The following is a 12,519-nucleotide window of genomic DNA, read 5'->3' as shown; positions in this document are numbered from 1 at the left end:
ACTTGATTGTGCCATTATTCACAACTTTCAGTTGCAGAAGCACTATTTGCATACCATGAAGAAAGCTGTCTAAGTGTTTACCCAGACAGAATCTGGCTTCCCAGTTAGATGAATTTTTGGAGAGTGTTTATTCTGAAATTATATAATGTTTGGGCTGTACTTGTAAGAGAGGGAATTAGAAGCCTTAAGATATTGCTTCCCAAACCGTATCCCTAATCCTGCTTAGTTTGTTCCCTGGGAAGTATAAATTTGAAAAATATTTGTTCTTTTTGACAGAGTGGTGCTCGAATCAATATTTCAGAAGGCTCCTGTCCAGAGAGAATTGTGACAATAACAGGCCCAACAGATGCAATTTTTAAAGCTTTTTCTATGATTGCACTAAAATTTGAAGAGGTAAGGAAATAAAATAAGGCGTTTTTTTTCTCTCTTCAAGTTGAAATACAAACACCGTTTGAATTTTCTCATGTTTGCTTTAATGTTAAGTATTATTTGTTTAATGTTCTATTTAATAGCAATGAAAGTGGCTGTATTTTTATAAATGCTTTTGGCAGCAATGCTGAAGAAAAATAATGGGTCAATTTGCAAGCTGTTTGATCATTTCTTTTGCTTTTTGGAGGCTTCAGGGAAAAGCAATTGCTTCTAGTAATGTGCACTAATGGTAGGAAAAATGTCTTGGAAAATTTCTTGTCCCATTGTGGGTTTGATTTGAAAAGAATAATTGCTTAAATTTTAGTTCTGTTTTTATATGATTCCATTTGGTATTGATGTAAAATTTATATATGTCAAAATGAATATGGAACTCATCTAAATAGATTTTTTTTATTTTAAAAACAAACTATATGATTACCGATTACCATATTTAAAGCTCAGCTTTAATTTAATTAAAATAAAGGCACTAAGAGTGAGGCAAGAGCTCAATTTACTATTGACAAACTGATCTGTGCAGACACGTACCTAAAGTGCTGGGATCTCCTCAACTGTCATGAAACAACTACAATTAGATATGGTCACCACTTTAATGGGAAACCTCATAGAAAAGACAGGAGACTACAGAATACGAACTCTTGTTACTCAGGAGAGGATTTAACTCCCTCTGCTTCTGAAAGCCTTACGTCTAGTCCAGGCATCTCTCCTGTCCTCTGTAGATTGACAGAGGCCCCTGCGGAAGGCAGCTCACCTTTTCCTAAAGGAAGAGCCTGCAGACTATTGGACTGACTTACCTGCGGCAGCATAAAGGGAATGTGTCTCTCCATTGATGATTAAACTAGAGGGATATGAATCTCTTTTTTAAGAGTGCTTATTTCTTCAAGTCAGTGAGGTTATTAGCACTCGGAAATGCTGGCATTGATGGTAAATGGCAGTGTGTGCCTTTATTTACCCATGGTGATTGCTCACATTTAGAGCAACAGGACTATAAAAGAGTTTATAGGCCATCACATGCAGTTGTCGTCCAGCAAAAGCGATGTGTTTTGCAACCTGCAACTTCACAGCATGACCAGAAACTAGTTAGATGTTTTCTGTTCCCTGATATTGGATCCACAACGTCACTTCTCAGAGGATTGGACACCTTTTCACTGCTCACCAGAATTTATTCATGAACAGATTATGCAGCTTTGTTTCTGTGCCAGCACTGGCCGTTAGTTTCAGTAATTCTTGCCTTTCCATCCCTGAGGATTCCCCTCTTAGACTCATTTTTAGAAAACAGTTTTATCCCCTCACATCCTTTCTTTTGCAGGGTAGGTGAGCCAAGCTCAGTCTTTCAGAGGATGCATTTTCTACCCCTCTTGTGACTTTAGTAATCCCTTTCTAGCTTTTTGTTTATGTTAATCTTGGACAGGTTGCAAATGGAGTTCCAAAAAGGCTTATTTAATGGCTCTAACAGTCGCCTGTCCTAGTTAACATGTTCCTATCGCTGCTGGAAATGCCTCACTTCCTATTATTGTAATGTTTTGCACACAGCCATCCTGTGCCTCGTGGGTATACCCAGCTCCTGCTCAGGTGTTCTCAGTGGGAATCTCTTCAGTCTCAGACAACATTCCTGTCAGCCCCCAGACAAATGCCACATTTTTCATACTGCAAATGTTAATCCCATTTATATCGCTCCAGTCCCACACGGGTTTTCAGACCTTCTGTGTGATACACCAGTCTTCCAACATGTTAAAGTACTCTGATTTTGTTGCATAGTACATTTTATAAGAATGCTAATTCTTTTCCTTAGCAGTTATTGAGATAACAATTTTGAGGTTGAATCCTGCAGAACCATACAAATAATTCTGCCCAGCCCAACTTTAAAACCACCTGTAGTCATCTTTTTATCTCGGCTTTATCTCCTACCCATCTTGTACCAATCCTTTTTTCTTCTAAGCTTACGAAGCAGCTTTGTGTATGGTACCATATCCTCCAGTCCACTGAGACCTGGAGGGAGCAGCCTCTCTGCACAAAAACCATGTTCTGTTTAGGGCCTTATCCTGAAAAATGCTGAGGGAATCATTAACAGTGATAATCCCCAGCAGTTCCCACCAAAATGAGTACCCAGTGGAAACAGCACTGCATTTCTCATAAAAATATAGACCACTGCACAGCATTGGATCCTCACCCCACCACCCAACACAGCATAGTCTCTGAAAGTGCTATAGCTAGCAATAGGCAAAGAAATACGAAGTTCAGGCATTTGACTGGATTTTATGCATATTTACCCTTGTAGATTATAGAGGCTAGTCTGGACTCTTCATGTGGGTTTTAGCAAAGGAGTATAACTGCAGGTACTGCAGTTATATATTCTGAAATATCTGTATTTAGTTTTAATATAATTGACTTCTCATATATTTAGAAGAACAGGGGTAAGGAAATACGTCTCATATAATCAGTTAAAGTTTCCTATAACTATTCCTGTCAATAAAATGAGGTAACTTTAACACTTTAGGGGCAAAATAAAGTACTGTTTCACAAATTACAAATGAGCTATCTACCAAATGTTATTTTTCATGCATATCTTTTTGTTGGAAATGATGCATTTTTGGCATAGGTCAACTCTTCCTACTACAACTACAGTAAACCCTGTGCTGGTGGTTACCCAGCGTGGAGCCACCTCACAGACCATCCAAGAGCTGGCTCTAGGGACTGCCAGAGGAAATGTATGCAGTGTCGCAGAAAGTTAAAAGGTGAAAGATATGGTAATCCCCCAGTTTGAAACCCAGCTGTTCTGTGAGACAATCTCCAGCCAGCCCTACCTGGGAGCCTGCAGTTCGGGAGAGGATGTTTTTCTGGTCCTTTCTTGTTTGTTGTTTTTTAAGCAGGACTAACTCCTTAATGCACTCCACGCCTGCATGTTTAGATTTTGCTCTTTTTAAATAACAAGGAGAAAACAATGAGAATAGCAGCTTCCAATTTTTGTGAAGTGCTTTTGGAGGCACTAAGTGTAGTGAAGACTTTGAGGTCAGGTCGCATATGGTATGGAAGTGGAAGACATTATCAGGGTCGTGCTGGGTGGCTGAAGAGGGTTATTTATCACATCTGGATGATCGTGTGCCTCCACCTTACACAAACATGATATAGTGAGACGGCATCTTCCAGCTGAAAAATTGGCATGACTTAGGCTTTATTTCAGATACATGGGTGCTGCAAAATTCTGCTATCCCTCTCACTTTATTTGAGATTGCAATCTCTCACTGACACAGGCACTAAACAAAATGTGAGTTACTGGCTGACAGAGGAGTGATTTGGTATCTGTCTTGTGGCATGCAGCAATACCTCATTCCATTTGAGACTTTTTCTTCTCTTATAAGCTAAGCAAGGTCACACCAAGTCATTTCTTGGATGGAATAATGCTGCCATCACAAATGTGGAGGTACCATAGGAATCAGTGTCACTGAGCTCCAACTGATGTCACTGAGCTCCAACACCAGTTCAATGAGGCATGCGGAGTTGTTTAAAGTATTTTTTCTTTTTTTTTTTTTTTTTGTTAATTTGAGCTCCTGATCACACAGTATAGTCACTTTTTGACTTCTTGTTTTTAAACAAGTGGTGAGAATGTAGGGAATCACATCAGTTTTGTCTGCTGGAACTCTTGTTGCATCATGAATGAGTTAAATGAACTGCATGTTTTCTGTCATTAGTGTTCTAACTTTTAGGTAGCATTTCTGTCAAGGATATAATAGCTGTGCCATGCCACCTCACAGATGGATGAGATGGTCTTTTCAGCTCACAGCTAGTGTTAGTAAACCACATTAGAGAGTCTCAACTTCTTGGGCAGGCATCATGCAGCTTGTGGCTCTTTTTGTGATCCTAAGTGTTCTCAACAGCATCCCATCAATCAGCGGAAACATAAGCTTTATCTTTTCCTCTGTATTGAAGATTGTAGAGGGATTGGTTTGTCTTGCCTAGAAGATTTTCAACAAACAAAATAGACTTAGAACAATGTACACCTTGCAACAAGTAGCATATTGAAATGCTCATGAAAACTTATAGGTCTCATAAATATTGAATAATGAGATACAGGGATATAGGATACATTACCTGGATACAGGCAATTGCTGTTCTGCTGATCTCTGTACTCTGGTTATAGAGCTGAGATGGAAGAAGATTTTAGAAAATATGTAGCACTACAAACGCTTGTGGATCTGCTACAAAAGAGAAATTAAACTGGGGAGGGTGGGGTGGGAAGTGGAGGAGGGCAGCAAAATATTCATCATTACAATCAGATTTTCTCTGCTTCAGATTATTCACAGATTCTTTGTCGTTCCCTTTTTTAACCTTTTTTCTTTGTATTGAATCTGACAAGAAATTGCCTGAAACTTATCATATAGTATATATGTTCTAATTGAGATGGTGGAAAAGAGACCAAATTGGGACTGGGGAGGCCTGTGAACTCAAAAGCCTCTGTCTTTTCCATCTGCTTTGAGTGGTCTAATGACAAATACCACCTCCCCCTCCTAGCCTTGCCTCAGAGGCTGTCCTCAGGTCCCACAGTGTGGACCTGCAATGGCAGACAGCAGAAGGGCTCCTCTGGCACAGGCTGCTTGTGTGGTTCGTGCTTAAGGCATATCGCCAGCAGAGCCAGCAGCTTTACCTGAAACAGAAACAAACTGCAAATGGTTGCAGGCTCCCCAGGTCTCCAGAAACAGCCCAGGCTTTTGCTCTGAGCCCTTCAGTGCTTACCAGGAATGACAAATCCTCTGCTAATTCTCACCGACGTTGTGATTACAGGACATAAACGCTTCAATGACAAACAGCACAGTGACAAGCAAACCGCCTGTAACACTGCGGCTCGTCGTCCCGGCAAGTCAGTGTGGATCCCTTATAGGAAAAGGAGGTTCCAAAATCAAAGAAATCAGGGAGGTAAGTCTTGAGATGTCTGCTGTGGACACTGGCTAGCATGACATCTTGCCAGCCTAGTGCATCATCCACTGCACTTTGCTCATCGCACAGACATAAGCGTGTTCTGAGCGAAAAGCCTGGAAAAGCCTTGCTCTGGGGGAAGCACAGCTGTACACTTGTACTTTCCTTGAGGGTAAGACCGTGTGTGAAATAAACAACAGCTTTACAACGTATTAGCCTTTGATGCAAAGAGACAGGTTAGTGACAGCAATGCTTGTCAAGATTTTCTTCAGGCACAGCCCCTTCCCCACCAGTACTCAGGGGATTCCCAAGTCAGAGTGCTGCAGCCATTTCCAAATCAGTTACCACCCTTGCAGCCAGAGAAAGGCACAAGTAGCATTTTACTTTCATGCTCCTTTCCTGTTTCTCCCTAGCTCCCTAATCTCACTGTGTCACAGGTTTCATGTATTTCATGTATTCCAAATATACTGATTGTTTTTAATCCTGACCTTTATCTAAAGGTATCATTCAATGTGCTGCGCTAGCAGCCACTTTTTCCTCCAAAAAATTACCATATAGTGCCAGGTTTAATTCTTCCATCCATGACTGTAACAACATAGCACATGCCAAGCCAAGGATCCAGTGTTTGCAATTAGTCAAACAAGGAGATTAGGTACATGCTCGGTTATGTAGAGAAAATCTGAATAGGACATTTCAGAATGAATTTTTATTCTGGAAACAGTGACAGTATTCTTTTTAAATATATTTTCATTCCAACATGGGATGAGGTGTTGAATAACAAAATAACATGCTGATCTTTTTTTTTTGTTTGTTTGACTGTATCAAAACAAAAGCTCTTGACAGGCTCTACCAAACTGAAACTTCCTTTTCTTTATCTTAAATGTAGCTTCAATACAGTAGGTTTTATTGAGCTTTTACATTTCATTTTGTCCTGGGTTCAGCAGTAGCAGTCATTTTTCTCCTTCTTAGTAGCTGTTGCAGTGCTGTGGTTTTGACTTTCAGCCTGGGAACAATGCTGATAACACCAATGATTTTAGTTGTTGCTAAGTCGTGTTTACTCTGACCAAGGACTTTCTGAGTCTCATGCTCTGCCAGGGAGGCGGGGAAGCCAGGAGAAAGAAGAGCCAGGACACCTCACCCAAACTAGCCAAAGAGGTATTCCATACCACAGCACGTCATGCCCACTATATAAAATGGGGGCAGTTACCTTGAAGAGCTAGATCACTGCTTGGGTCAGGCTGAGTATTGGTTGGCGGGTGGTGAGCGGTTGTATTATCTCCCCTTGTTATTTCCCTTATCCTTATTATTATAGGTGGCAGCAGCAGTGGTTTGTGTTATACCTTAGTTACTGGACTGTTCTTATCTCAGCCCATGGGAGTTACATTCTTTTGATTCTTCTCCCCATCCCTCCGGGAGCAGGGTGGGGGAAGAAGGGGGAAGTGAGTGAGCGGCTACATGGTTCTGAGTTACTGGCTGGGCTTAAACCAGGACATAAAAAAAATATACAGAAAAGTTGCCAGATGATTTTCTATCAAAGAAAATTCAATCAGGTGTCAAGAAGGAGTGAAAAATACTTTATCAAAATTATATGAGTGGCATTTGCTATGAAATACTAGTTTATGGCAGCCTTGGAAGGAAAGATGATTATAAAGGATGGTTAGGGGTCTCATCCTTGTTGACTTTCAAGTTCATCCAAATTATTTCATTTGGATTCACATTTGATTTCCCTGGGAGTTTTTTTTTAACAAGATTCCCTCTGAAGGCTTATCTTCACCTTTCAGGATCTGGCCACTACTGAAAGGGCCTTTTCTCTCCTTGCCTGCAGGGAAGTAAAAGAAGCATGTAGTGCTTCCATTAGCTGACAGAGCTGCCAAAAGCTGTTCCAGAGTTTTTGTTGCCAAGTAAACAACATGTTCCTCCGTGTGCATCTGACTTTGTGGGATGTGTTTATGTAAACGTGCACAGGTTGTCTGCTGTAAACTCACAGAAAAACAACAAAGTGCCCTGCTGTTTGAAGGGGTCTCTGTGCTTACTGAGACCTGCAAGTAAAAGGCAGTAACAAATCAGTTGGCTTTTTTTCTTGGAATGCCCTTACTTTATTTTTCATCAAAGAGTCCAGGAGCTGTGCTTCTTAGTAGTTGTCATGGTTTAACCCTAGCTGGGAACTTATCACCACGCACTTGCTCACACCCAACCATCCCAGTGGGATGGGGAGGAGAACTGGAAAAAAGCTAAAACCTGTGGGTTGAGATACGAACAGTTTGATAATTAAAATAAGGTGCAATACAATACTACTACTAATAAAAGCAATGAAAAGGGAAAGAGAGAGAGAGAAACTAAAACAACAGTAAAAAGCAGTGATGCACAACGCAATTGCTTACCACCCACTGACTGGTACCCAGCCCAGCCCCAAGCAGTAAAACAGCCCCTTCCAGCTAACCCCTCCCCCCCCCCAGTTTATATACTGGGTATAATGTTTTGTGGTATAGAATATCCCTTTGGCTAGTGTGGGTCAGCTGTCCTGGTTATGCTTTCTTAACTCTATCCCAGCCAAAAGCAGCTTTTGAGATGTGTGGGGAAGGAGTCGCTTGATGACACTTGAGAGGAAGAAAACATTATTTTTGTGCAGACAGGTTTTCTATGACCCTTTTTTTTTTTTTTCTTTAATCCCAAAAAACCTTTGTCAGCAACTCAGTGTAGAAGGGAGAAGAACTTGTTTGCTGAAGTGGATTTCCTGGGTGGAAGGAAGGTGTACACTTTACCTTTCACACAGGGCATTCCTGGCTCAGATTCTGAATGGCCACAGGACAGCCAGTCTTTTCAGGAGTTCATGTCAGGGTGAGTCAGCAAGCTTACCCTGCAGCTGATGCTCCAGCCCTGGCAGGCAGCAGGCAAAGACAGGCTAAAGCCTTGCCACTGGAGAAGGCAGAACTACTGTCAGAGCACATGGTCAGAGGTGGCCTCAGCCATGAGACATGATTTCTCTTGATCCTCCAGATCTCTTAGGAGTCCAGGAGATCTGTCAGGCAGCAGAAATGCAGCTGATTTCTTAGTTGTGTTAAAATTGGAGCAGGCGTGAGTATGAGCCATGTGCTGGTAAGTGTTTAGCTCTTTGTTTTACAGCTGTTGATACTTTGGATTTTATATATCAGTTACCTCATCCAGAGTACTGAGTGCTTTTTGGGACAGTTTTTAAAGGTGAGATTGGTCTGTTGGTCTGTGTGCATTAAATAAATGACTGAAGGGATTATTCTGGTGAGCGTAGTTTCAGAAGCAATTACCTACTAGTCTAGTACAAGGAAGTACACAGTGTCTGGACAACAAGGTGTTTTGATAAGGCTAGGGTACCAAGAAATCACACTACACATTTTCTTCAGCGTAAGGGTAACAGACAAAATATTACTCGTTTTCTCATTGCTGACGTGTGACCAAAGTCAAAGAATAAACAAGATTGGCACCGGAAGCAAATGCATAAATGACCACTGTATTTGGTAGAGTATTTTGTGCTAGATGTACAGATACCTAGAACTGTGCTTTAAACAGCAAATACAAGCAAACAAAAAAAGAAAAAGGAGCATCCAGAGATGTGGTCTAATTTCATCGTCATGTAACACTGAGCAGCGGCAGCATGAGGGATGGTCTTTTGTGTTCAGTCATGTACCCAGGAGTAACTTGTAGGGTTGCAGAACTGTTTTCAAGATAAGCTTACAAAGAAAAGAAAAGCATGACTGATTGATCAAATTATGGTGAAATTCCAAAGCCTATTATAGAGCAAGGAATTGATATTCTGGCCTTAAACAGCACTAGTGAACAGAAGATGCAATCAGTAATTTAATCAGTCTTTGGAAAGAAGAATAGCATGTGTTGTATGTAACCAGCAGGAGAACAAATTAACTCCTTGCTGTCTGACATAAAGTTGATGATTGCTGAAAATACAGGGTTTTTTAGAAGCCCAAAATAATTGCATTGCAGTAACAGTCAGGAATGTATTTTGTTTGGAATACATGAAAGTGCTAACTCAGTACTAAATGCCCAGGGTTTCTCTATTGACAGAAAAGGTCTTCCAGGATGCTTGTGAAATAGTGCCAGGGATTGTTTTAGCCTCATGTTATTTTTTTCTTTCTTTGGTTTTGGGGGTTGGTTTCTTTTGGTTAACAAAGATACATTAGTGACAAGATCAAATTTTATAAAAAGAGAAAACAAAACTGGCTCATTGCTTCCTTGACTTCATTCATGAGCTAAAAGTTGATAATGTGCCTATGTTTAATCAACTCTATAATTTAGAAGTGCTTCTGTACCATCCTGAGGTACAGCAGAGATAAGACAGCCCCAGATTTCACCTAGGTACACAAGTCAGCCGTCAGTGGATTAAAGAGCCATTTATCTGCAGCTCATTGGATTAGCAGGACTTCTTTGGTTGTCAGCATTTTTTAACTTTTTTCTTTTTTTGTTTTTTTTTAATTGTTGAAAAATTCTTGGTTTCACCTTTTCCATGTTTTAGTCAGCATTGCAACTGCCTGTCTTTGAGAGGGTTAAAAGACTTGTCATGAAATCCAGGTCACAGTTTGATTCATTAGCAGCTACTGGGGACTAATCTTCTTAGGACAGGAGTGTTTGCAGATTGCCTTGAGCAGGCAAATCCATGTCCTGCCAGACCCCAATTATGCTGTCTGGGCATGAGTTGACATACATACGTTATCACATATCCAGCAAAGAAAAGATTGAAAGTTTGGAGGTGCATCCCCTCCATCACATCAGGCTTTGGAGGGGTGCTGTTCCCTGCCCGATGGTGACGCTCTCTGTGCTTTGTCTCTCCTCAAGTCCACAGGAGCACAGGTGCAGGTCGCAGGGGACATGTTGCCGAACTCAACAGAGCGTGCAGTGACTATCTCAGGCACTCCTGATGCCATTATCCAGTGTGTGAAGCAAATATGCGTGGTTATGCTGGAGGTAAGTGAGGCCTTGGTGTATCGCCTCTCGCGTGGAGATGCTCAAACACATTAATGTTCAATTGCCCTGGGCTTCCCCAGTGCTGCTGCCTACCCTTCCCATAACAGGGATTTCAAGAGGACTCTGTTAGACTGTGCCCTTCCTGCTGTTTGAGAGACTCTCGCAGTAGGGTTTAGCGATCAAAGACCAGGGCTGTCAAACAATAAACCAATTCCAGGATGGAGCTGCAGCCCATTCTAAGAGAAAAGCAGAATTATTCTGATGCAGAACAGGGCAGAAAACAACTAGGTCTAGTTTTAAATAGAAATAATTTCGACTAATGTAATTTAGGGGTTTTTTCTTCCTTTGGGTCAGGTCATTGCATTAAGGCCAGGAGACTTCATTTTGACTGCAATTTTTTAGCAGTTAGATTAAATGATACAATAGTAATTTTTAGAAAAATCTGGGCATTTTAATCCTCGCTGAAAATGCCCATAATTTCGTGCAAGTACGAAAGTACATTTCTCAACTGATTAAGTTGAATAGGAATTAGAAAAAAAAATTAAGCAAATCAAAATTAAATATCTTGACCTAATAACCATAATTTTTGAGAAGGAACTTGAAACATCTCTGCTTTTATCACAGTTTCTGCTGGAAAATTTTCTGTTTTTTTTTTTTTTTTGTTTGGGCTGGGTTTTTACCTAAATCTAGTCGAGGCTGTCTCATGATGATCTCTGATACCCTACTGTTCTGTTACTCTTTAAAGAGTGGAGAGACAGTGGAGTGTTTGGAACAGCACTACAGCTGTTGACTGTTCAGAAGTATGCAATGCATCAAAATGACAGACAGCCTTTGCATCAAAATGTCATACAGCCTAATGCAAATGAAAGCACAAAAACTAATAAATCCTTAGTGTTTTATTGGGGAAAAGTGACTCTTGCTTCAGTTTTTACTGAAATACTGTGATGAAGGATATAAAAATGCAAGAGAGCAGAAGGGTAATATTAAGAAATAATTTCGGTTTGTTAGACATGGAGTACATGATGGCAACAGTTACCAGCTTTGTGAATACAGAGTGTATTCTGTTGTCCAAGTTCCTTGAGTTTCTCGAGAGAAGCCACTTCTCAAAAGCAGAGAGATACAGTCCAGTTTTCCCACAGGTAGAACCACTTGTTAAATAACTAGTTTTGACATAAGAAGTACCTTATTTTACCATTAGGCAAATCACAGGCAGCACTGAGACAGCACTGGCTTAACTACACTTTGCTGCTTCAAATGCTCAAGAAAATGAATGTGCTTAAATTTGCTGCATGTGGTTAAATTGACAACAAACACTTTCATTGACATGAAAGAGCTCATTATATAATATTAACTAATGGAAGTGATATTGTACCTTCTTTAGTTGTAGCTAATGCATTGAAATCAGGGCACCGTTCTGCTAGGTGTTGCACAGACAGCTTGAAGCCTTTTTTACACACACATGCTCCTGCTTTATTTATGAGGAGGAAGTTAGCCTTGGTGAGGGGTTTTCCCTTTGGGTCCTTGTCTCGGACTACAGGGAAAAACTCTTTTTCATGATGACAAAGACCATGGTTAGTGCTTCTGCTGAAGCCAGGAAGGTTTCTCTCCAACCTGCCAGCTCAGTCATATGAAAGGCAGGATGAGGCTGGTCATTGAATTGTTAAAACAAGAAACCTTGAACTGTATCAGTGTAGGGAAGTTCGATAAGCAGGAGATGTGTTCTGTGTTAACAAAGTAATAACACAGGCCAGACTCTTCCAAACCATTGACAAAGTTCATAATTATGCCCATGTTTCCCTCAAAGCCCAGACAAGTGGCTTTTGGCTTGCTTTTAGGCTGATGGGGTGGAGGGCAGAGTTGGGTGGGTAGGGTTAGCTGCATGCCTGTTGTCTGAGGTGTCCAAGAAAAGGAGTGATATTTTTAATACGAGCTCTGTTTCATTCTGCATTTTGATTGCTCTGTGTTTTTGTTTGCAGTCCCCACCCAAAGGTGCCACCATCCCCTACCGTCCCAAACCTGCCTCTGCACCTATCATTTTTGCAGGTGGCCAGGTAAGAGCAGACACCATTTTGGCTTCAGCTGGAAACCACACCGTCTTGGCCCAACCTCAGCCAGCGCCTGTTAGTTTTCAACTTTTACTCTTTCTTGCCTGGTATAGTATTGATGTGCTTTGTCTACTCTGTGTGCTTGCCGTTTGCAGGAAAGGAGAACACTGCACTGCAAACTTGACGC

General features: G+C 41.0%; 1 protein-coding gene across 22 annotated transcripts in view; it reads left to right on the top strand.

The window, feature by feature from the left end:
• LOC133267099 (poly(rC)-binding protein 3-like) overlaps nt 1-12,519 on the top strand; it is a 498,414-nt gene that overhangs the window by 454,167 nt on the left and 31,728 nt on the right. For 18 of the 22 annotated variants that reach the window (XM_061449063.1, XM_061449061.1, XM_061449056.1 and 15 more), the window contains 4 exons: nt 277-393; nt 5,206-5,337; nt 10,159-10,287; nt 12,264-12,407. In XM_061449063.1, the coding sequence (XP_061305047.1) occupies nt 277-393; nt 5,206-5,337; nt 10,159-10,287; nt 12,264-12,407 (522 nt within the window). The remainder of the gene's footprint in view (nt 1-276; nt 394-5,205; nt 5,338-10,158; nt 10,288-12,263; nt 12,408-12,519) is intronic. The other 4 variants (XM_061449060.1, XM_061449053.1, XM_061449050.1 and 1 more) reach the window with 1 other exon arrangement.

The sequence above is a fragment of the Pezoporus flaviventris genome, unplaced genomic scaffold (assembly GCF_033815535.1).
Source record: "Pezoporus flaviventris isolate CSIRO_AGI_PZ_B2104156 unplaced genomic scaffold, CSIRO_AGI_Pfla_v1 ptg000007l, whole genome shotgun sequence".
Classification (NCBI taxonomy): domain Eukaryota; kingdom Metazoa; phylum Chordata; class Aves; order Psittaciformes; family Psittacidae; genus Pezoporus; species Pezoporus flaviventris.
Note: the sequence above shows the minus strand (reverse complement) of the source record. Positions and strands in the feature narration are given on the sequence as shown.